This window comes from Marmota flaviventris, chromosome 11, assembly GCF_047511675.1.
Source record: "Marmota flaviventris isolate mMarFla1 chromosome 11, mMarFla1.hap1, whole genome shotgun sequence".
Taxonomy (NCBI): domain Eukaryota; kingdom Metazoa; phylum Chordata; class Mammalia; order Rodentia; family Sciuridae; genus Marmota; species Marmota flaviventris.
Genome location: NC_092508.1, coordinates 62497226 through 62521586, shown reverse-complemented (window position 1 = coordinate 62521586; position 24361 = coordinate 62497226). Strand labels below are relative to the sequence as shown.

At 39.6% G+C, this 24361-nt stretch overlaps 1 protein-coding gene across 1 annotated transcript in view; it reads right to left on the bottom strand.

Moving 5' to 3' along the window:
* Positions 1-3066: 3066 nt before the first annotated feature.
* Positions 3067-24361, bottom strand: part of Lrp2 (LDL receptor related protein 2) — a 192545-nt gene continuing 171250 nt past the window's right edge. The window contains exons 66-81 of the mRNA XM_071619302.1: positions 23057-23188; positions 22003-22134; positions 20041-20184; positions 18518-18683; positions 16721-16849; positions 15527-15747; positions 14607-14783; positions 13210-13329; positions 10768-10858; positions 9882-9949; positions 9574-9694; positions 8961-9090; positions 7754-7855; positions 6202-6303; positions 3389-3460; positions 3067-3228 (exon numbers count right to left, since the gene is read on the bottom strand). Of these exons, the coding sequence (XP_071475403.1) occupies positions 3067-3228; positions 3389-3460; positions 6202-6303; positions 7754-7855; positions 8961-9090; positions 9574-9694; positions 9882-9949; positions 10768-10858; positions 13210-13329; positions 14607-14783; positions 15527-15747; positions 16721-16849; positions 18518-18683; positions 20041-20184; positions 22003-22134; positions 23057-23188 (2069 nt within the window). The remainder of the gene's footprint in view (positions 3229-3388; positions 3461-6201; positions 6304-7753; positions 7856-8960; positions 9091-9573; positions 9695-9881; positions 9950-10767; positions 10859-13209; positions 13330-14606; positions 14784-15526; positions 15748-16720; positions 16850-18517; positions 18684-20040; positions 20185-22002; positions 22135-23056; positions 23189-24361) is intronic.

Below are 24361 nucleotides of genomic sequence, written 5' to 3'. Positions count from 1 at the left end.
CAGCCCTGAAACTAATAAACAGGGCTTCAGATACTATAAAAATAAAAAAAAATAATAAAAAAAAGCAAAATTTCCTAAAGAACATCTCTCTCACGGCTCACCTAAAGACAGCATTTGAGGATAAAAATTAAGATGCCATCATTGAATCTGCTTTCTTAGAAATTGCTATAACATGCTTAGAACTTACTAAAACAGCTGCAGTAAGTTTGAAATTAACAAAATTCCAAATGAAGACCGGAATAGAGATAAATTGTTGAGCCATTGCATCTGAAAGCTAGAAGAGAATTTAGAGATAACCTTGTCCAACCCCTTCATTTGCCTTATGAAGCTCCTAATCTGCGAGGAGATGAAACTTACTCAAGGTCACACCGCCTGTTAGCGTTCACTTGCGCCATGAGAATTGTGACTTGCCAACTGACTTGAGTCTGTATCCACCATGTTAAGCAGGGCTCTTAACAAAGATCAAAGAAAAAAATGGATTCCTCTGCCCAAAGCCTAGGTACCACCCCACAATGTGTGTGACCATTATGGGGGACTGCAAATAGCCTCCATCACCCTTTATGGAATAAATTTGTTTGCTTTAAGATTTGGGAAAATGGCATAAAACACGGAGCTCAAGGTTGCTTATCTCCCCAAACCAATGGCTCCCTTGCTTTACTTTACTCTTTACTCAAAATTCTCCCAAGGAAATTATAGCTGTATTCAGACACAGGGAAATTAACAAATAAGAACATAACTAAAGAAAAATCCCTTGTAGTTAGGCCCAGAAACATGGGAAACAAGAAGAAAAGAAATTCATACATCAATTTGTTGTTTCATTCCACAGAGGTGCAAGGTGCTAGACTTAGGGGCTTCTACACCCCTTTCATTGGAGCAAGGTGGTGTGACCTTGAGAGGTTCATTGGGAACCTCTGTTCCCCATGCTATGACCCAAACGTACACTTGAGCTTCTTTTAGCCCTGGTTCTCCCATTTTTCATATGAAGGGGTGTTTATCATCTTTTGTGTGTGTGTGTCTGTCCAAAGACAATAAACCATGACCAAACTTTTTATCATCTCCACCCCAGCTGTGCATTAAAATCACCTGAGGAGGTTTTGAGGAGGTTTTAAGGACATACGTGCCTCTTCAGTTTTCTCTCTACTTTATCAGTTATGACCATCATGGCCACTACTGATGGGGGGCTGACTTACACCAGGCTCCAGGCTACACTCTTTACCTATATTTTCACCCTGGACACGTACAACCCATTTGATAGAAGCAGCAGCTGAGGCTCAGAGATATTCACAGCTGGAGAATGGCCTGGCCTGTGTGATGAAAGCAATGGCTGGTAAATGACTATCCTTAGGGAACAGGAACATGTGTCCTTCCTCTCTGGCCTGCACCAGCCACACACAGCATTCCGGAAATGACTGGTAATATTGTTGGCTAAGCAGGACACTGACTTTTCCTGGTTTCTGGAGACCTGTTTGCTCGTTTTCTATAACTTATTCTGTTATATCATAGACACAAACAGAATGAATGCAGAGGTTTGTTGATTTTCAAACAAATGGGTCTAGGTTCGTGTCCAGGAAGTAGAATTCATGTGAATAGAAGGCATTCAAGCTTTCTGTATGGCAAAACACAACCGAGTCATGACTTTAAGAAGCACCCAGAAAACATCTGATAAAATACACATTTATTAGAAATTTTTCAGCAGCATCATTTTCCAGTTGCTTTTCTAATCAAAGTACATTTCCAAGTAATTATAATCAGCCCTCAAAATATGAGCAACAAATATTTTGAGAACTGAGGCATAAAATAATCAGTAGTACATTTCATTCATCCATCCATTCGTCCATTCATTGTTCAACAAATGTGCAATATCAGCACGAGAACCAGGATTGGTACTTGCCGTGGTGATTGTGTTCCTGCCATGGCTCCTGTTGGGGAGACCATCCCGGCTGCTCAGAGGAGAGCCGGGCTGTACAGTACATTCTGATACAAATGTATGGATTTAGGCAAAGGACCTGAAAAAGGCTCAATAAGAACAGTTTCCCTTTCTATTCATGCTCAACTCACTAAATAAATAGTCATTATAATGATATTTTTCCACACACAGAAACAAAAACCTAGTTGAGGCTTCACTTCACTGGTATTTGTTTTGCACCTTACTTTAAGAAGACACAGTTTTGGTTTTAGTAATTCAGCTACCAAGCTCCAGTCACTGGGGTAGGGGACCACCTGAGATGCCAGGCGAGGGCAGAGGCTGCTCTAGGATCCACCAAGGGAAAGAGCTCATTGAATTAGATACAAACACAGCACAGGACACTTGTGCTTAATGACATGGGATTTCCTCGCAGACATTAGGAATAAAAATGTTGACCTGGCAGCTAGCGAGAGGACACAGAGGACAGGGAGGGTTCTGGATGGGCAACAGAAAACACACAGAAAGGTGAAATCGAGTCTCTTCTTCTACCTTCTGTATTGTCTGAGGCATTGGCAGTCAGATCCAGTGTTTCTACAACACTCAGTGGCCTCTATTGATAAGCCTATTCATCAAGTTTATGTGGAATATTGAACATTAATTAAGTGCTGATATGTAAAAATGGACCCAAGAGTGGGGCCTGGACTCCTTTCCCTGGATAATTCTAAAGGAAAGATGAAGGGTGCCCCTTCTTTAACCATGACTAAAAGCCCCAAGTGAATTCCTTTCCTCACTGGATCATTTACTAAGATCACCAACCCATTCAACAGATACCTTTATTAGCAAATTCAGTGATGCGACAATCTTTCCAAAATTTACAAATGTACAGTATTTTTAGCATTACCTTCAGACAGCTTTAGTGCAAAGATATACATATAGTACATCGTGATAATTATTTGTAAAAATATGAAACGGCATAAGTAAAAAAAAAAAAAAGAAAAAAGACACACAAGACATTTCCAAATACAGGCAAACAGAGAAAAATATACTTTTTCTTTTTTTTTGTAAAGGACTGAACATGAATAATTTTTTTTTCATTTGTTTGTAAAAAATATACGTGCAAAAATGTGTTTCTAATTATTCCCTACATCACTGGTGTGTGGCTATACCTCAGAATCTTCTTTAACGAGATTTGCTGTGTCTTTAAAAGTGTCCTCTGTTGCAGTGTAGCCTGGACTTGGGTCTTTTTTCGGGGAAGTCTTGGTAGGGAGAGAAGGAGATGGAGGTGGTGCCACAGCCACGCTTTCCTTCTGCTCCGGGTCCATCTACAACCACAAGGAAATATTTATTCTCCCAACATGACCAGAAACAGTTTTGAGTAAAGACTAACCTTTGCCAATTTGCTCAGAAAAATCTGAGCTTATGTCCAATGTAGTATTTCTTAAAAAAAAAAAAAATGCACGAAGAACAATTGTTAAAAATTACCTCTGCGTAGATCGGATTTTCAAAGTTGGTAGTTTGTTTTGGCTTTCGTTTGAAGATATTCCATTTTGTAGCCTAAATGAAAAGAAAAAACAAAACGTTCAGTTATAGAATTTCTTTGGTGGTACCTTTTCCTTGGTGTAGCTTTTAAAATTTCTTCTCGCAGAAGGACAAAGTAGTTTGGGACCTGGTTCATGTGGTAAATTGTTCTATTCTTCTTTTGCTCCCAAAACAATAACTGAAACTGTCTGGGCTCTTCTCATTTAATAATTTCAAAATGGTTCTTTCTTTGAAGTGTACAGTTTACCAATCTGGACCCACAGTGCCAAGACGCTTTGCCACGCTGATGGTTGTGGCTATTGCAACAGAGAGAAACAAATAAAACTAAGACACACAAGAGATTTCTAGGACTGCCCAGAGACTGGAAGAAAAAGCCAAATTGTAGCTCTTGTTTTCTAAAAGAGTGTCCTGATTCTTGTCCGGTTCAAGTGTGTCCTCTCACGTCATCATTTCCTCCCGAAATCATCATAACCACAGAAACAACTAACATTTATTGAGTGCTTATTCTGGGTCAGGAACTACACTAAGATTTTTACAAGTTTCTGATTTAATCTTCTCAACAACCCTCTGAGATAGGTTCTTCTCTTATGATCCCTGTATGACAGATTCTGAGTCACAGCGAGACTGAGCAGTGAGTAGACAGTGAATACTCAAAGGCTCAGGGAAGCCCATAAGTTGAAAGATCCAAAAGGAAACCACCTTAGTCAATTGTGGGTGGCTCTGACCTTACTGAAGCATTACCTGGCAGGAGATAAGGGAAGAGACAGCCTACTCCAACAGGGAGCTGAGGCAGTTTTAAGGGATGGCTCTTGCTCTGTGAAAGTTAGGACCAGCATGTGATAGGAAGCACATGACCACAGGAGATCCAAAAGAGGACATTCACTTAACCCAAATTGCAAAGAGCACTTACTCTATACATGGTGCCACCTCAGGAAGATGAAGACATGCAGGTCAGACCCTGTCTGTCCATGGAGAATGGTAGAACCAAGCCCAGAAGTTCCTATTCGTGACTTTGAGGCCTTGCAGCCTATGTACTGATAAGGACTCCTTGGCATATTTGAGCCAATCTCCAGTGATCTAAACCAAGTACCTCTATTGCTTTTAAGCCACACTAGTGCTTGGCTACAAAGAGACAACAGGAACAGAAAGATCCCTGGGCACACTGTGGAGAACAAATCTTAGAGGGTTTCAGTCTCAACTCACTTTAAAAAGTTAAGAGGAAGAATCAATGTGCTGCAAGACAGAGATGAGAAAGGAAGAGTCTCATCTGAAACAGCTTTCTGTTTTCCTTCTCTCTCTGAGCACTGAGGAGCAGGCCAGAGGTGACAGTCCCCCTACTGCAAACCCCTTCCTGCACAGTCTGGGGGAGAGCTGTCAAACAAGGAAAAGATGTCGAGAGATAAACTAAATCTGGCACTGCCCTGGGGTTGAGTCAGAACTGAGGACCCAATATGGGACATTCAAGTATTCTGGTGTCTGTGGAAAGATTTGCAACATCCATTTTTAAATGTAGTTTAAAGGGGAAAAAAGTTCAGTCCCTTGAAAATTATGAAACTGAAAATTCCTTTCTAAGACAACACCTATGTGAGTGTGTGTTTGTGTGTGTGAGTGAGACAAGAGAAGAAGAAATAAATAATGAAAAGGTACACAGAGACCTTAGACATAAGCTCTTCTCATTAGCAACAATTTAACCAATAAGCTTTCATTTTGACCCAAATGAACAGAACCAATGTCTGAAGTGCTTCATAGCTAAACATCTCAGGAGATTTCCAAATTAACTTTGCAGATACCATTTTGTTTATGGATTATACAACTTGGGATATGATGACTGATTAAAAGGGTACTATCTTAAAATTTCATTTCTTCATATTACTTCACAAAATCAGTCACAGAATCTCAGAACTGAGACATTCTAGACCTTATTGTTCTTACCTGGGGGAGTGTGAGAGTGTGTGTATGTGTGTGTGTGTGCGTGTTTGTGTGTGTAATGGATGATTTCTGGGGTCATAATGAGTTAGGAGAGACACTACTGAAATTTATTGGACAGGCATCAAGAATACTGAAATATCCTACAATGCACAGGACACATTTTCTAGCCCAAAGAACTGTCCTACTCAAAATGCTGATAGTGACCCTAGTGAGGCACATTATTGAGGACTTTAGGGTCCAGAGAAAATGGCTTGTCCAGAATTAAATAGCAAGATCTGGGATAGCTGCGTCTGTGTCCATTAAAATTGGAGATACATTATCCATTATAACAGTTTTACATCTAATATATTTATTGAATTTCTATCTGCATTCCAAATAATCCTCAAGTTGCAAAGATCTAACAGACATGGTAGAGAAACTCCACTAGATGGTCTTTTTCTTTTAATCTCCACTACTAAACACTATGCCTGGTTGAGTGACATACCATTGGTTCACTGGCCAGATAAGAGGGTATAAATTAGTGCCATCTAGTGGTAAATATTGGTACTATTGGTGGAGCTTAAAAAAACAAACAAAAAAAACACCTCTACATTATTAAGGAGGGAAGGGTCATTTATTTATATGTATCCTCAGCACAGTGAAATATATATTTAAGATAAGTGAGTACCTCCAATTAGATTTCCCTGTTCTGCAGATACTGGATCTATAAGTCTGTTTTCCCTTCTTTGTGATATGATCTCTCATGGATTAATATCCACCCAGCAATTCCTAAATTCTTTGCAAATTCCACTCATTTGGAATGATGTCATCTGAGTTACCAGTGTTACCTGAGTTCCATCAGCATCCGGGGAGGTTGGTTTTGGCTCTATCTCAGAAGGGTTTATGGAACTTCCATAATTCTTATTATCCACATTTCCAGACATTGTCATCTGTAAACATATTGAAGTCCCTTATCCAATTTTCAAAGAATTCAGTAATAAATAGATTTATCACAAAGTTTCTTATCAACTTTTTGGTCCTGTTTACCACTTTGTCCTCCCACAGGTGTGGTCGGAAACTATTTTTGTTGTATGGATAGACTAGAATTAAATGCCACTTCCAGCTCCCCCAGTCAAAAGCACCACCACTATGTCATCTCAGGCCTTAATCCTGGGAGGTAAAGGTACTGCTCACTGGCCACACTCCTAGTTATTAATACCAATTCCTGCTGTTTTCTCTATAACTCTCCATTCCTGCTATTGACCATATTTTTGAATAAAAGTATAATACAGGCAGCCAGGTCCTAGAAGAAACTCACTGGTGAACTAAGAATCCCACCTTCTAATACTAAGAATAAAATTAATAATTTCAGAGAACTGCTTAAAAGAGGTTGAATTTTTTAACTATAATGAAATTAAGACCCCTTTGCACATTTTTATAACATTCATATATTTCCAAGTTTCCCTCTTAAATCTAAATTATCCTGAATATATAAATTACAAGGAAGATAATCAGCTCCTTGTCCTCTAATTTCACATTTACCACTTTGTTTCTCTCAAACTTGGGTACGTGTTTATGTACATGGTCTCATTTTGTTTCAAGTGAAAATGCCAATGAAATGTCATATCTGTTTTCATCCTGCATTAAAGTTTTGCTATCTGGTTATTAAAAAGGATCAGGGCAAAAGCATTCAAGATTCAAATATTCCTGCTCTGAAGAAAGCTATTTGTAAAACATTTCCATCCTATATTAAAATATGCTGAATTTAAAAGCAGTTTAGGTGTTCATGTTGGAAGTTATTTATTGTCACTGAGACTATGATTGTTTGTACAAATGAGGTACAGGTGACAGGTGCCTGGGCTACTGGTCCAGACCTAATGAAAAGTTCTTTTCCTTCACCTGTACACCCATCTCTTCTCCCAACTCCACCTTTTGACTTTGGAGACCTCACACTTTTCAGAAAAGTAGGGCAAAGGCAACTATAGGGAGGTCCCTGGGCCTTTGACATACCTCAAATCACACCCTTGCGACACCAATCATTCACTCACTCACTTCCTACACATTCAGAAAGAGCCTATGACACATCAGGCCCTGTGCTTGCCTGGCCTCTGAACGACTCAGCTCTCACTCACTCTGACTCCTCTCAGAATGAGAGGCTGAGGGGGAATGACAGCACCCCAGCACGGCCACCATGACTCAGGACCCTGTGGCAGCACAGGGTTCTGAGCATCCACAGGGCGGTGTCCAGGGGCCAGCCAAACACTGCAGGGTGAAGCTGAGGCATGGGCTGCTGCGCTTCCTTCCATTTGGAGGAAGGTTAGGAGACTCTCCCTGGGACACTACTCAATGCAACAAGATCCAGCAGCAGCAGCTGACAGGAAAAGCTGTGTGATGTCCCACCTGGGATGGCAGGACCACTTGGACGGCACCGTCTCTGGCTGCGTACATTGGGTTTTCAAATATTACAGGCTGCTTCCCCATTTCCATGGCAAAGTGTTCATCCTGATGGGATAAGGAAGAAAGAGAGATCTTACTTCACTGATCTGATTCATAGGCAGAGAAATGGGCCCCCCCTCGCACCTGTAGGCACACTAGGCGCCTCACCAAACTTATCCAAAAGACGAAAGGCTAAAGAGCATGATAAAATGGGGGTGCAGCTCAGTAGTAGAGGTGTTGCTTAGCATGCACAAAGCCCTGGGTTGATCCCCAGCACAGCAAAAACAAAACAAAACAAAGAACAGAGACACAAAGCTTCCAAATGGCAAATCATTATTTAAGGTCACAGAAATGCACTAAAATATCAGCTCAAGAAAACAGAAACACTCTTTCTATATCTGAATTCTCCACACCAAAAACTCACTGGGGAATGGGTATGAACAACTGGAAAGAGTGGGTGGTAGAAGAAGAGAAAGCAGAATAAGAAGAGAAAAAGGGATAATATTGTACTTTCAGGCAGGGCAAAAAGTGGCATTTGTGGGAGGAACAAAATACTGAAAGTGAATTATAGGGAGCCCTCTCTGTGCCAAGACTATGCTAATCTCCTCCTAAACTATCTTGTTTGGTCCTCACAGGAGATATTCATGTACCCATTCCACAGTTGGGAACAGCAAGGGTCAAAGAGAGCAAGCTCCATGCCTATCATCACATACTTAGAAGGTGGCAGGGCCATAGTAAGAATCAATTCTGACTCTAAAATCACTATTCCCTCAGTATACATAAATGCAAAAATATATAACTTGGAAAAATATGATTCTTTTCTCCTTTTATACACATAAAATGTTATCAAATAAAACCAAAATATTGTGTTCTTTCACCCTCAAAAAGAGAGAGAGAGAGAGAGAGGAAAAAAGAAAAGACAACTCACCCATAAAACTTTTTAGAATTAAATTTAAGACTATTCAGTGGAACAGTGAAGCTTAGAGTGCACATAAATTTCAACTTTATTATTACCATTACTAATGTTTTTAGGTGAATTTCTGCAACATACAGTGCAGACTTTATTCTTCACTTCAATATTCTTAAGGTTAATTTTATTCTTTATAAAAGATTCTTTTATAAAATCACAAAAATGACAACCTTCAAATAATCATTTGGAAATCCTACTCACCAATGCCATTGATCTGTCAATAATAGACTCAGGGCCAAAATCAGATACTCCAATATCCATGTTCACATCTGCCCCTGATCTGAAGGTCACCCCATTTCCATTTTCAGAGGGTTTGACAAGACTGCTTAAGCTGGAAGGAACCACAACAGTGTTTTATCATTTAAAAAAAAAATTGCAACAATTCTCTTTCCTCCTTCACATGCTAACTCTTACTTATATAAAATGTGCAATTCCCGCCCTGAATGTACAAACATCAAATATGGGAGTGAGTCGCCTTGTTTACCTGGAAACATTAAAACACATTCTCCAATGCTGAGATCTAAGAGACCTGTGGGGCACGTCCAGGAATAAAGACCTGTGATGCATAGTGGCACAGCCACCTGTCCTAGCCTGACTGTCATGGGGCACACCAGTAGACGCAACCATCTGGACTACAGAACATGATCTGTCACTCAAGCTTCAGAGACTACTCGATGAAGAAGTAGTGACTTGAAATGACAGCTTTAAATCCTTAGTACTTTTTCTTTCTGCAGAATAGGTTAACTTTTGAACTTTTAAAAACCTATTTATTCATATGATCATACAGGCTTCTATTTCATATTATGAAACTGACCTTGGCAGCTTGGGCAGAGCAGGCAAAAGGGAGCCAGTTTTCCTATAGTGGAAAAATCCTACAATTGCCAGAGCTCCAATTATGATGACCAGGAGGATTGTCAACAGCACAGCCATTGCTGCTGTTAAAGAAGGAAGAAACAGAGAGCATATCAACACACACAGAGAAGGGAAAGAACCCACAAGCTTAGCAGGAGGAGCTGGAGGCTAGGACCATGAATTCTTTAAAGACTGGGTTAAAAAGAATAAATGACAGCATTCAAGTTAGGAGCCCTGAGTGTTCCCAGGCTGCTCATATTCTTGACTTACTTGTTCCTGGAGGGATGCCTTTCGAAAGCCCAATTTGACAATGAGTTCCTGTGTAGCCACTAGAACACCTGGAAGTAAAAGGAGAAGCTTTCATTAGCCCTGTTGCCTCTTAGGCTCCACTACAATTTTATAAGCACTCCGAGGAAGAGAGAGCTTTGACTGAGTAAATTACACGTTGAACACACCATGCTGCCTGCATAACTTCTGTTTATCCTGCCAATTGATGATGAGCAGAAAGAACGGGGTCTGACTTCAGAAATTCACTCACAGTGGAGTAGCTGTGACCCTACACGGTCAGTCCCATCAAATAAACCTATGGGCGACCTCTCTACTCTATGGAATTTTCACCTAGAAAGTGCAAATGGAAACCATAATTGTTTCCTCTCCACTGATGTGCTTTCGTTAAACTTTTAAAACTTTTTAAAAAGTTTCTGTTTCTCTTGCTCTGTGTATGAGCTTTCTCAACAGCTTTCTTCTTTCCAAATCTTTGGCCCCATCTTTCTGCATATCAGGGGTGTTCTCCCACCCTCCGACTGTCATATCATCATCCCAGGCGAGCAGGAAAGAGACAGTTGCCATTTCTCTAACTCCTTGCTCCCCGAGTGTGGCCCCCAGCTTGTGGCATCCCCAAGAGCTTGTTAGAAATGCAGAATGTGAATGAGAATGAGCATTTTTACCAGATCCCCAGATGATTCATTGGCCTATCATAGTTTGAGAAGCACTGCTTTAGTCCTCTGAGACCACCCCAAAGAAGGGCAAGCTGGTTAAACTGAGAAGATTAGTGAACCAGCAAGGCACCTGCACTTGTTTTCCAGGCTGCGTTAAGGTCTCGAATTCCCCCAGCTGACACAAGGCCTGTGGCTGGGACCTCAGCATCCAGACTTACTTGCATTGGGGGAGGTTGTTCTCATCAAAATAGCAAGTTCCTCCGAACATACACCTGCATGGGGGGGGCATGGCGATAGGAGGCTCGATGGCTGCAGAAAGGGAAAGCCATGCATGTGTTAGTTGGCTACTCAGCAAGGTACCCACACCATGCAAATGTGTCCAGGGCTGGGGCTGGGGTGGGACTGCTAACAGTCTCCCTGTCAAGCTGTCACCTGCCCCCTAAGTCAAGTGAATTTCCTTATCAATAAAAAGCTCTTCAGAGCAATATACATTTTGTAGCAAGAAAATAGGCAGTTGATAGTAGAGAGATGCTAAACTCCAGAACTTGTATGAATAGTTAAAAGAGCCTTATGGTAAGAGAATCTTACATTTACATTTATATTCTCATTTGAAGTTTTTCAAATTCTCCTCAATGACCATTAAAATTGAGAGTTTAATTTAGATACACTTCAACACTATAGCAAAGGCTCCAAAGCATCAGTGGATCAACTAATCAACACACAGATATACACAGACAAACACCTAAATAAATATTTGATGGACACTGAGCAGAAGATTTTATTTTTTAAAGTCCTTCCAATGTAAGGAATAATTCCTCCTTCCCATAGGTCCTGAGCCTGGTTTAGGACCTATGATGTGTGGAAGATATCACCTGCCAAAGGTGTAAGAAAACTAGATGTTCCTGCCCAGTAAGACTTTGCCACGTGGACCCCAAATGCCCCCATCGTCAAGACTTGTGCAGGAGATGCAAAGGCAAACGCCTGTCTTGCGATAGCACTTTCAGCTTCAAATATATCATTTAGTGAATGAAAAAAGTTCTGCTGAATGTGTGCTAATGGAGTTGGCATGTGAGCTTTTCCCAGGCTCCTTTCTACCTCTCCCTCCTCAAAATAAAGGTATTGCAAAACAGTTAAAAAAAAAAAAAAGAGGAAAATCAAAGGAATATATGATGTCATATATTCCTTTGATGTGCCTGATGGGTCAGTAATGATCCAATGCCTTATACTTAGAACATGTTTCATAGATACTTTTGTGTATTTTACTTAAGGAGTTGACTACCCTCCTGGTTCAGCCCTTCAATTTGAGTCTCTACTCAATGTTACTTTTACCAAAGAGGCCCTCCTGATTCTGTCTGCAAAAGCAAGCAAAAAACCACCTGTTCATTCTCTCACTCTGCTTTCTTGTCTGCATGGTACTTTCCCTATTACATATTTACGGGTTTCTCTCTTTATTGTCCTGTTAGAAAACACAATTAACGAGAGCAGATAGAGAGTTTTGTTCACTTCTGTTCATTCCAGTATTCAGAACGGTGCCTAGCACATAGAGGGCACTCAATAAATACTTACAGTGCTAACTGATAAATTAATATACCGCTCCAAGACCATATGGAATGAATACCATCATTAATGTGCTCACTTTGGTGAGTTGTTTTAGATGAGAATCTCAACATAACCCATTTGGCACAAAGTTTAAGAGAGGAAGGTAGCAGATGAGGTGAAAACTTACATGACACCTCCTCTACAACGTGAAACCACAATAAATGTCAGAAGGATCCATGTGTAGCATAGAACAAATTTTGTTCAAAATATTGCTCAAGATATTGAAATATTGCCAATATTTCCCTAGCAGTGCTGGGATGAGCATGGGAGCAAAAAGGAAGCCGGTTTTTGTCTCCGAGTTCATTCTCCAAAAATGGGCCAACTTTTCAGTCTGGTTGGGATGAGTAAAAGGGCTTAACCCTGTTTAAACACTTGCTCCCCCTGCTGGTAGAAGGAGATTAAGCCTCTCCATTTCCCCATCAGCCAAAAAAGTGGAGGGCAGCCCCAAGGTGTTTTTTAAGCCTAGGAAAATAGTTAGAGACACTAGTTGTTCCACACGATTTACTAACTCTTTAATTTAAAAGAGTCATTGAAAAACAGAATCTTGCCCAGAAATTATCCACAACATTTGCGATGAGAATTAAATCTCTTTCTTATTCTGGCCTTCATTTCCCAATGACATAAAGCATCTTTCAAAATATGGCCCCTTTTCAGTTGTCAGAACTCTGAAATGAGCATGTGAGAAAAACAGTGAACATCCTCTAGCCCTCCTGTCTGTACTATACAAGTCCCTCCCACCTCAGGAATATGGTTCTTCACCTTAATCTCAGGTAAGGCTAAGTGAATTCAGGGACAACAGAAATCCACTGGGTGAAGGAAAGAGGAAGAAAACTCACCCTTCAAAAGGTCTTTACAAGGCAACACAAGTGTAGATTTAGGACCTGTTTCTCTGAAGATCTTAGCAAATCTCAGAAATCCTTGTTTGGCCCCTGGAGTCCACTCATCTCTGTTTGTGTTTCCCACATCACTCATCCCTCCTTCTAGCTACCCCTTTCACCTACTTTGTTCTGCAAAGGACACAGCACACAGGGATTCTTAGGCTGCCCAGAGGGTGTCCCTACCTGCATCACACATAGTGTTGCTCCCTGTTATAAAGTTGGACCCTTGGGGACAGGCACAGCTGTATCCTCCAGGTCTCAGTAGACAGAGGTGGCTGCAGATCTGTTTGCAAGGGTTGGACACTGGAAAGCAGATGAGAAAAGCAGTTAGGTCCTGATAGGAGAATGAATACTCCACCAAAGGTGTGTCCAGATTCTGGGTGTGGTCCTACAGCTTCCCAACATCTCTAGACCATTATGTGTTACCTGGAAACTCACCTTCATTCACACTTTCATCCTTGCCACCCCACCAAAGTGGCACAGAACCCCCCGCCACGTGTCCTCCATCCCATCTCTGTATCACTTGCATTGTCTTTTGGTACTACTTATCTCCTCTATTGGCCTAGTAGGTTTGGAAAGTGGGTATCTGTTGGTCAAACCTCCAAATGTAACTAGTGATAAGCAATTTGAGATGGTTCAGAAGACCAACAAGACCCCAGGATTACACCCAGATTTGTTTTTACCCAGATCTGGGCAGGTCATGATATACAGTCTATCCAAGGCATACACTGGATGAGATTCCCATCCCAAACCTCCAGGAAGAATTTTCTTCTGGTCTCAGTTCACTAAATAAATGCAAGAATTTTGGCTTCCCCACTGACTCACATACAAGGATCAAAGGAAGTGCCCTGTCAGAATTCAACCTGAACTAGGCATACTAACTACTGAGCCAGATCTTGCAAGATCTCAGATCTTGCAGATCTGAGCTTTGAGTTGGAGAGAATTAAACTTATCATTTCTGTTAGTAAGGAGAGAACCAGAAGTGAGGAACTTACTACAAGCTATTTATTTCCTTTTCTCATCTCAAAACTTTCCTCTCCCCTTCATCTTGTACTACACAATGCTGAAAAATGAACCATAACACAGTTAACCTGAGGAGGTAGGACCCGGAGCTAAGAAGCCAAAAAAGAGGGGAGAAGGTAGAAATTCACGTGACTGACAATTTTGAACTAAGACTCAAGAATCTGAGCAGTGTGGCCTGACCACTTGAAGAGTGGTTCAAACTGATATTCGTGAAACCCATTTTGTGACTTCTTCATTCAACTTAGCAGGGGTCTGATGTCTACTGGATTCTATGGCCCAGAAGTACATATCCACAATGCCAAACAAGGAGGACTGAAATATTTTTACATTGACTATGTTTTTTTTAATGCTGGTGGTTTGTATGATTTCATTTGACCTCCAATATTCTTTCTTTTGTCAAAATGGTTCATCTTCCTACCATACCCCCACATAACCTCTTTAATGCACCAAGAGAGCAGCCTATTCTTACCCACTGCCCCTTGCCAATACTATAGCCATTCTTTTGAAATGAGACTTCCAGATAATAAAGAGCATTTTATTCCATGGTTGGTGATTACCTGACCGATTGTATCTCAGTTGATGAAAGATCCGTACTTGAGTGAGCCAAGGGTTCACGACCAGCATTTTCTCTTTCTGGCCTTTCCCAAATTTATTTTGTTTCCACACTTCTCCTTTATCCTTAGATACCCAGTATAGCTGATCTTCAAAGATGTCCAGACTGTAAGGCTTCAATGCTGCTTATGATAGCAATGGCAGAAAAACAAAACAGGGTATTAAAAAGATAAGATCCCAGTGCATATCTGATGATATTCAGACTGAATTAATCCCAAATGCCTGGAAACTCCTGGAACATTCAGGCATATTTTCTGCACATGTGACCATGAAAGTGCTGCACTGGGAGATCAAGGTGACAGAAATTACATGAGATTAATGCATGCTGCCTGACACCAATTACAGGGCACTAGCTCACATTCACATTGCTGATTTGGTTTCATCTTTGGAAAACAATTTGTAGAGCAGAGATTTCAGGTTTTCCTTTGAACATAAGACACCATTGGTCAGATAGGGAAAATGTGATATGTACTGGACCACTGCAACTCTGCAGAGTCTGGACAAGAAAACAAAATGTTCCTTTTTTTTCCTAGATGTTTCCAGTCATGAACAATGAAACAATCTCGCATAACACACACGAGTAAGTCTAGAAGCGATCAGACATGGATTGATATGAGTATATGATAGAAATTTCAGTTATTACAATATCTACACCTGAGAGGCATTTCTTAAAATTCTGTAAAAGGAGCAAAAAAGAATTTAATTACTGCTAGTTGATTCATTTGCATTTAATTTAGCAGCTGGGAGTTGATGGGCAGAATTATGGAAACCATTTCCTAAGATCAGGGTTCCTTCTTGAGAAAATGGGCAAAGAGACTAGAAATATGTTAATTATTTTATGTATTAAATCTAACTGATTTCTAACCTGTATTTATAATGGTTCTCCTATCAGTTCCATCATAGTTTATGGTTTCAATGACGTCCTCCTTGGAGTCACTCCAGTAGATCCGGTCATTGTTCAGATAGTCAATAGAAAGGCCAGTTGGCCAACCGAGGTCCTCGGAAACCAGGATGCTGCGATGCTCCCCATTCATCCAGGCACACTCGATTTTAGATTCTTTCCCCTGGTCAGTCCAGTACATGAGCCTATAACAGAAGTATTCTTCATTGTAGATTCTTCCCTAGTGGTTTCCCCACTAGTACGGAGAGTTGAACAGTACCAACAAAGCACAGTCTTTCACAGAGACCTGGGTGCTAAGTGAAAATATTTTTATACTCTTCAGTATATAAGGAGCTTCAGTAGATAAGGAGCTTTTCTTTGCTCTTAAGATATTATATATGTAAGATACAAGAAGGAAGGACTAATGTTGAGGTTAGGTCCACATTACAGTTTAATCTTATCAGGCAAGCATTTTTTAAGTGTCATTGCTAAGTTTCTATGGGCGTTATTTAACATGAAATGTAAAAGAATGAAAGTCAGGATAGTTTGTAGTACTTTAGGTACAATTATCGGCACTACAAAGGGTCATACTGGTCTTGTCCAAATAGGAGAAGTGTTTGGGGCTACTCAAAAAAAAAAGTTTTAAGTTACTACTCTGAAGCCAAATTAAATAAGTAAATATCAATTTATCTAGTCCTAAATGTCTTGAAATGCAGAGAAAAATGACAAAACTAGTTCTCATGCTGAGATGATAAACCACAAATTGGAACATTTCTATAAATCAATAGTACATATTTATACATGTTATTTGATGTACTTGCATATTTGGGAAATAAATGTTTAATTCTACCCAATGAAATATAACCAAATCCCTAGTTGAATTTCAATAAGTGAGTTACTCTTATGAAAGGAAAAACAACTCTGATTAAGCCTTTGCTTAAAGAAGTAAAGAACCCAATATGCAAAGAATTTTAAAGTTCAGTCAAGGAATTTGTGTAACCGGAAAGGTTCTCAGGAATGTTCTCCAAGGAATTTCCCCGTCAGAAATTATTGGTCCTATATGATCCCAGGGCATATTATAATTCTTTAAACAGTCATAAATTCCATTCTAAAATATCAGAGGACATGGAAACCCAGTGGAGATTATCCCAATCATAGAAGATTCCTTCAAGGACTCACCCTAGTTTGGGATTCACAACGATCGCAGCTGGTTGGTCCAACTGAGTGGAAATCAGCCACTTTCTGTACCTTCCATCAAGCTTCGCCACCTCAATTCGTTGGTTCTTGGCATCAGACCAGTAAATATGCCTAAGTTCAGAGGGACAAAGTTAAACAATGGAAACGTCTAGACTGAATATTTCTGGGGGAGAGGTTTTAAGATGAGAAAATTCAGTTTGGCAGCTCTGGTCAACAAAACAGCTACTGAGATACTGAGATACCTGTAATCAGAGCACAGAGCCCCTCTCTCAGGAACACCCTAATCTTTCCAGACAAGGGAACATCTTTGGAAAGTTACATATGGAAGAATAATCAGCCAAAGCAGCTGAATCAGCGAGGATTGGTAATAGAGGTGGATGCCGCAGTTGGGCTGGTCTCTTATCAGGCATTTTTATGAGACATGTGTTTCAGGTAGAACTTATAAGGCATAAGCCTGGCTGCCCAAGAGTCTATTTCCTCCTCAGCAAAGAGCCCCCACTGGAATCAATAGGAATCTGGTATCAGATGAGTGGAATCAGCATTCAAAATAACCAAGTCAGCAAGGCCACTCTGACCTTATTTCCACTTCTAAGCCTGCAGGTCTCTGTAGCTTACAAGCAGAAAGAGCTGCCAGGATTTCTTAATTCCCTCATCCATTAAGACTGAGAAACGGGTAACACTTCAAACAAGAGGATCTGCCATTGCCTGGTTGGTTTTCCAAAGGAAGTGTTAAATGTCTAGAGTTTCAAGCTTCTGACTCCACTAATAGTTCTCTGAGGCCCCATTTTCTGACAGAAAAATGTTGAAGTGAGTCTCGTGGAAGCCTGCGGGCACAGTGGGGACCCAATTAACTTCTTCAGAGAAGCTCAAGTCTTCCAAGAGCCCCAGAAGGGTTTGTTAAAAGGTGAGAATGAATTTACACTGCAAATGAGTTTCCATTCTCCAGGAGGGCAGTGAGCTGCTGAGGCTTTCCTCTCCAACATCTCTCCATTATGAGTTCATTTTGAAGGACACAGGGGATGCTGATGCTATGAATGCTTGAGTTCTTTTGCATGTAATTACTTTCCCCCACTGTCACTTGAGTGCCAGCCTCCTCCTTGAAGAAGGAGCTGAATAACTTTCTCGCCCTGGTTTGCATCCCATGCATCTTCCTGAGGGTTCTGACTTAGGGATCATCCAAAATGTGTGGTTCTGGTCCCTAGAAAGGATACTAGAGCCAGATGGTTCTGTAAGGTCTAAAAGAAAAGAACAGAGCAGATGCCTCCATTAACTCAAAAGCCAAAGATGAAGCGGGAAAGTCAAATTCTCAATCAGTTCCAGAGAGCTAGCCTGCTACAACACAAGATGTGGTTTGTTCCTCCCCAAAGTAATTACCAGAGAGAAAACAGTTTAATCTCAATTGCTTTGCTTGGAGAATTGTGAGGCTGTTCCCTTGCTTCACAAAATATACAGTGCTGCCATAACTGAAAGTCAGTTTTGGAATCCAGAACTCTGTCTGCAAGAAAGCTCTACCCGATAGAATACAGAATCTTGATCTGGGTGCTTTCTCAAACCTTCTCATGACACCCATAGAAAACAGGAAAGGGTGATGTTTACATGACACACTAGGGTAAGCAGAGGAGGTTGCCAGGCCAAAGGCAAGCCCAGGCATTGCCCAGTGACACCAACAGCTGAGCACATCCATACCTGGGCCCAGCTGAGTCACATGCCAACGTGAGCAGCAGAGAGCTCTAGCCAGGAAGACAGAACAAGCAAGAAGGAGATGTGTGGCAAATTTACCTTCCAACCCAGTCCACTGCTAGTCCATCTGGCTGCATTACGTATTTCAGGCCCAGGTCAACTTCCTGAACGGGGTTATTGCTGCCGGATTCAAAGTTGGGGATGTAGGCACGTTTGATAGCACCAAACTCAGAGCCCTGTGCCAGTACAGTATAATACACAACACCTACAAAAGAAGACACATGCCAGTTTCATTTTAAGAACATCAAGTAAGGGAGGAAATGGGGTCTAATCAAGTGAACTGCTACTCATCTATTAAGATCTCTACTTCCCCTTTGTTTTTATGATACTAATAATTCAATTACAACAATATGATCAAACCTCAAACCTATCATACTTAAGCTATTTGCTACAAATATTTCAACTGACAACTTATTAATATTTTCTTAGTCATCTCTATTTGAAGGTAACTCATTAAAATATTGATCAAGAGCCTATTTGCTCTCAGGTCTAGTTTCCAAAGTAGAATGTATTAAAAAAAATTCATATGCAGTATCAGTGGCAATAGAAGAGACAGGTAGATGAGATGTCCTTTTTTATGTACAGATGAAAGGACAATATACAGCAAGTAGGTTAAAAGCACAGGGAGACTGAGTTTTAAAGCATATATTGGGCATCTGCTGCTTTCCTAGATACACATCTTTCTTGAAAAGTTTATTTTTTGCATGAATACATGTGGAGGAAATACAACAATAATAAATCTTTCATTGATGTAGTTACTGATATTTTTCAAAGCATTTCATATGAATTATGTAATTCAACTTCCAAAATAACTCTCAGAGGTAGGTAGGAAGAATAAGATGACTACTTTCATTTTACATATAAAACATTGAGATACAGAAAATGGTTACAATCGCTTAAGGTTATAAATGTAGTATACGAGGCAAACAAGGAGAGAAGATGAGCTATAGGTATAGAACACCAGTTTTCTGACTTTTACCCACTACTACTTCCCATATAGCCCCGAGAGGCCCAATTATAGGCTTTATACTTTTTCCCTGCACCCAACTAAGCTTTTAGAGCACCCACCACATGCACTGTGCCAGATATTAGGTCAGGTACTAGGCATATAGAAATGAATGAGATCTCTGTCTCCAGAGAGCACATGTTTAGTGCGTAGGGAGAAAAATCTGTGTACCACTAGCTATACAGCTCAATGTCACATGTGCTTTGGTAGAAGTGTGTATACAATGCTGCAGGCTCATGGGTGCATTACACAATTACATTACAGATGTCCCAGAGGATATGACATTGGGACTTTGAGGTCTGAGTAGAAATTTCCCAAGTGTACAATGGTAGGGAAGAATGGGAGTTGTACAAGTAAAGATAAGATGTTGGGAGAAGGTTTGAAGCAAAGTTGGGAGAAGTTGGCAGGAACTCAAGTCCACTGTAAGGCATCAGGAGCTTTCTTCCATGGGGGAAACAAAATCCCCTTGTAAAAAAACAAATTCCCCCCAATTCAACATCTAAATATTAATAAAGTCATTTTATTATCAATGACAGATGCCAAAGTTCATACTCACTGAGGTCTATGCCCTCGGGATCCCAGTCATAATCAAGAGTTTGGATACGTTCCTCCTCTTCAAGGTACTCTGAGAACTTCTCAGATGACATATTGTATTTTCGAATTCGAACATTCTCAGGCAGGAGCAACAATGGAGGGTCACCTGGAAACAAAAAGAGACTACTTTATCGGTTTGAATTCAACCTGAACTGTTAAAATATAAAGTAGGATATAAGATGCATAGCAGGTATTCCTGCCTCCCTTTAAAAAACATGATGTACAACTGCAAGAATAAGATCCTAATTAGAATGTTATGCTCCATGTATGTCTAACATGTCAATATACACTATGTATCTAAAAAGAACAAATAAAATAAATAAGGGGGAAAAAGCCATGAATTTTTATAGGAATCTGACCATCTCTGTTAATCAATAAAGCTGACCATACAACTGAGTTCCAAAATCCATGACTGTGGACAATATCTCTGCTTAGCCATATTATCATTTCCTTATTCTGTGTCCTTGGTGACAGTTTAGAGCAAAGCGAGGCTGAAACTGCTATGGAGAGCCTTCATTTTCATTGAATTATTTTCTTTATTTGCTGACATTAAAACAGACAAGATTATAGACATTCATTCTCACAAAAGGGAAATAACATTCACAGCCTCACCAAAAGTTTACCAGGAAGTTCTTGTTCCTCACTCTTTACTGACAGATTTTATGATTCTTTTAGCAGGTAATCATCTCTATGACCCAATTTAGCTCCTAGCTAGTGAGAAAAAAAAGCAGCAGCTTGTTTTTTATTTAAAAAAAAAATTACCTACAGCAGCTTTCAATGATGATTCATCCCAAGAAGCTTTTCTAGAATTTTAAAAATTTAATCTACTTGCATAATGTCAATCAAATACAATTTAAGTAACTTCTAAAAGTTCATTTTATATATTTCCTCCATCTTGACATTATGCTTTGTATGAATATTCTAATGTATTTTAATCATCTCCTTAGTTAAAAGATTTAAACAGCTTAAAGTTTGCTGCTTAATTACCAGACCAACTGTTCAAATGCCATCACTCTGGTTTTCATTCACTGTCAAAAATGTTTGGAGGATAAAATACTTAAGTATTTGTCCTATTTAAGTCAAACATATGCTTTAAAAGCCCAATTTATATGAATATATAGTATTCATATAAATTTGCCCAACATTAACAAAATGAAAGGACAATTTTCTTAAACTCTAATAAAAGTTTTAAATTTAAAATAAAGCCACATATTCCTTAACTGGGATTTAGAGCAGGCCTGTGAAATTTCATGTATAAAACCTCTGACTTATATTCCTTCTCTTTTGTCTTTGCTGTCTGGTACATATTACTGCTTTTCACTTGGCCTGAATCTAAATATAATTTAGCCTAATGCTAAATATAATTAATCTAAAATATAAACTAATGACTGTGTTATGAATGTACCAGACTCCTCCTGTCTGTTGCTAAAAGTCCATGAACAATAACAAAGGGAAGGGCAGCAGAGTGTCTCTGACTTGCCCCACCTGCCCCAGTTCAATGTTTTTTGTGCCCATCTTGGATTACACGGCCTCAGACCCTGACCTTGTTAGAGTGGCAGCTCAAGGGCCTCCTCAGGTACCTTCTATTGGTGACGATCCCTCCTGTAAGCTCTTGCTGCAGTGGAATCTTCTGAAGGGTAATATCTTGTCCAGTTTTTGAAATATTTATATTAAGGTAGACAAGAGGCCAAACCCAGAATTATAAAAAATACCTGACTCTTGCTTTAATCCTATGTATTGGTGGGAGATTGTAGTTAGCATTTCAAACTGACAGAGAGAAGTGGAGGACAGAAACTGGGAAGGTATTGGAAGAAAAGTATCTGGTCAGTTAACAGGAAGACTGAGAGTTCATCTCCTGGTATGGGGTGCTCATTGGCATTTGCTTCCCCCTAACGTTGTCAGATGCGACTTGAGCCCAGCATACCGTCAGCTGCACACCGTTCTCCGTAGCGGGCACTCATCGACCTGAAGCCGTCTGCACAGAAACACTCATAACTTCCCTTGGTATTTTGACAGTTCTGGGGACAGACCCCAAATTGCTCACATTCGTTGATGTCTGCAGGCAAAATAAAACCAAATATGCAACATCTGTTCCCACCCATTCCTTAGAGACCCTGTTTTTGTTCAAATTCATATTCACAGGCAACAAGAATCAAGAAGAGTGCAGATGAAAATAAACAATGATACATTTGAGGAGCACTTATTAAGGTTCAGATGCTGTTTCTCATTTTTTTTTTTTTTTTACTAATTTCATATATTTTTTTAAAAAACAAAACCTGTATGAAGTATGGACTATCATTAAGCCCAAAGTCCCAAAGCTCATCAGCAATGGAGATAGGGTTTAATTGAAGCCGTGTGACTTCATACAAAACAGAGCAATTCTTCACCCAGAAAGCATTTGTAGTGTTATTTTTGGTATCACTTCCCTTCAGCCAACTTGTTTCAGGAACAACAGTCATCGATTTGCTTTCTCAATTGAGTTCTTAAGCGTGCAAAAGAACTCTTACAATCATTTAAGTATGACACATAAATTAGACACAGCAAATTCACATAATAAAAGACACCTAGAATCAGACTCATCACTGATATTCTTGATATGCTTCTTTCCGACTCTATACCTCATTCATGCATCACCTACACAGGTATGTAATAAATACGTGTTGTTGGACTCAAGATAAAGATAGTAAGCCTGGTGATTGTCTTTAATTGATCATACACTGAGACAATAAATAGCCACCATCACCAAGGTCTTCACTATTCACCACAATTTCACAGATATTTTGTGCACACACTAGTTGCTAGGCATTTTGCTAGGCATGCAGGGAAGAAAAGCAATTGGCATTCTTGAGTATTTTGATGCCCCAAAACCATGAGTTTAGCCCCATGAAGAGAATAAAATAGTGGTTTAACAAAAGAGAGACATTTTAAAAAAAAAGTATGAGAGTTTCTTAATAAGGACTGAAGGAAATATACTCTACCTTGACAGGAGTTTCTGTCCAAAATACCAGCTTTGAACCCAGTTCTACAGGAGCAGATAAATCCTCCTTCACTTAACTGGGTACAATTCTGTTCACATAGATTTTCAGCACATGTTCTTTCTTTTCCCATATCTGAAAAATGAAATCCAGCATGACAAATGGAAAGCACAAGCCAAACGAACAGTGTTGTATCAGAGGGAAGAGCTGTAAAGCATCTTGAGAGGATCCCTTTCCAGAAGCCTCCAGAGGTCAGGGTGCATTTTTATTCTAATTTCTGGGAACAGCCTGAAGGCCACTCACACAAATGTATGTAAAGTTACAGACTGGAGGTGATTTTCCTGTTTCATATGGCTCTGCCAGGCTCACCCTCAGAGCACCCAATTCTGGACTCCAAAACTATGAAGCCAGGGACTTTGCAACTATCACCACCTACTCTGCTATCTCTCATCCTATACTAGATAACATCCTGTATCTAGATAGACAGACAGACAACACTGATTCAAATTAGAACAAAACTATAAATAAGGGGAAATTATATAGTTTTAAGACTATAGTTTGCCAAATATTGACCAATTCATTATACACATATCAAGTGTTGGCCAGGGAAAAAATAAAATGCATAGTCATGTCATATAATAGCATGTCTATCTAAATATATATATATATCAAGGTTTTAAAAAATATTCATACTGGAGTGGGATGTAGCTTAGAAGTAGAGGGCTTGCCTAGTGTGTGCAAGGCTGACCCTTCAGCACTATAGCATAAAATAAATAAATAAAAGTAAAGATATTTTACTCTTTTACCCTGTTATTTCACATTAATGAACTCTCCCCCATGAAGAAATAAAACAAGAATTGTATTTAAGGATCATAACATTACAGGAAGAAAATGTTGAAAACAATTCAAATATCTATTCAACAGTAGGGAATAAATTATGTTATAGTGTATTTTATCAAATCTAAGATACCACTGATGATGCACCATTATTTTATGCAACATTAAAATAGAAGAAGTCTGGAACTTACACTATGGCATGTTATCAACTGTAAGATGCACCTTGGTTTCAGAGATGTTAAAATATAAAAATAAGTATACATCTTAGAAGCAATGAGTTATGATTATTTACATGATTGATTGTTATGCAGTCATTAAAAGTCAAGGCTTCAAATGATACTCTGACATAGGAAATATCTATAATAAAATGGAGAAAAAGATTGTAAAACTATTTAATATAGATTATTCTTTAAATTTGTTCAATATCAAAAAAATTATGCGCACATATATGTGCAAAAAAAAAAAAAAGAC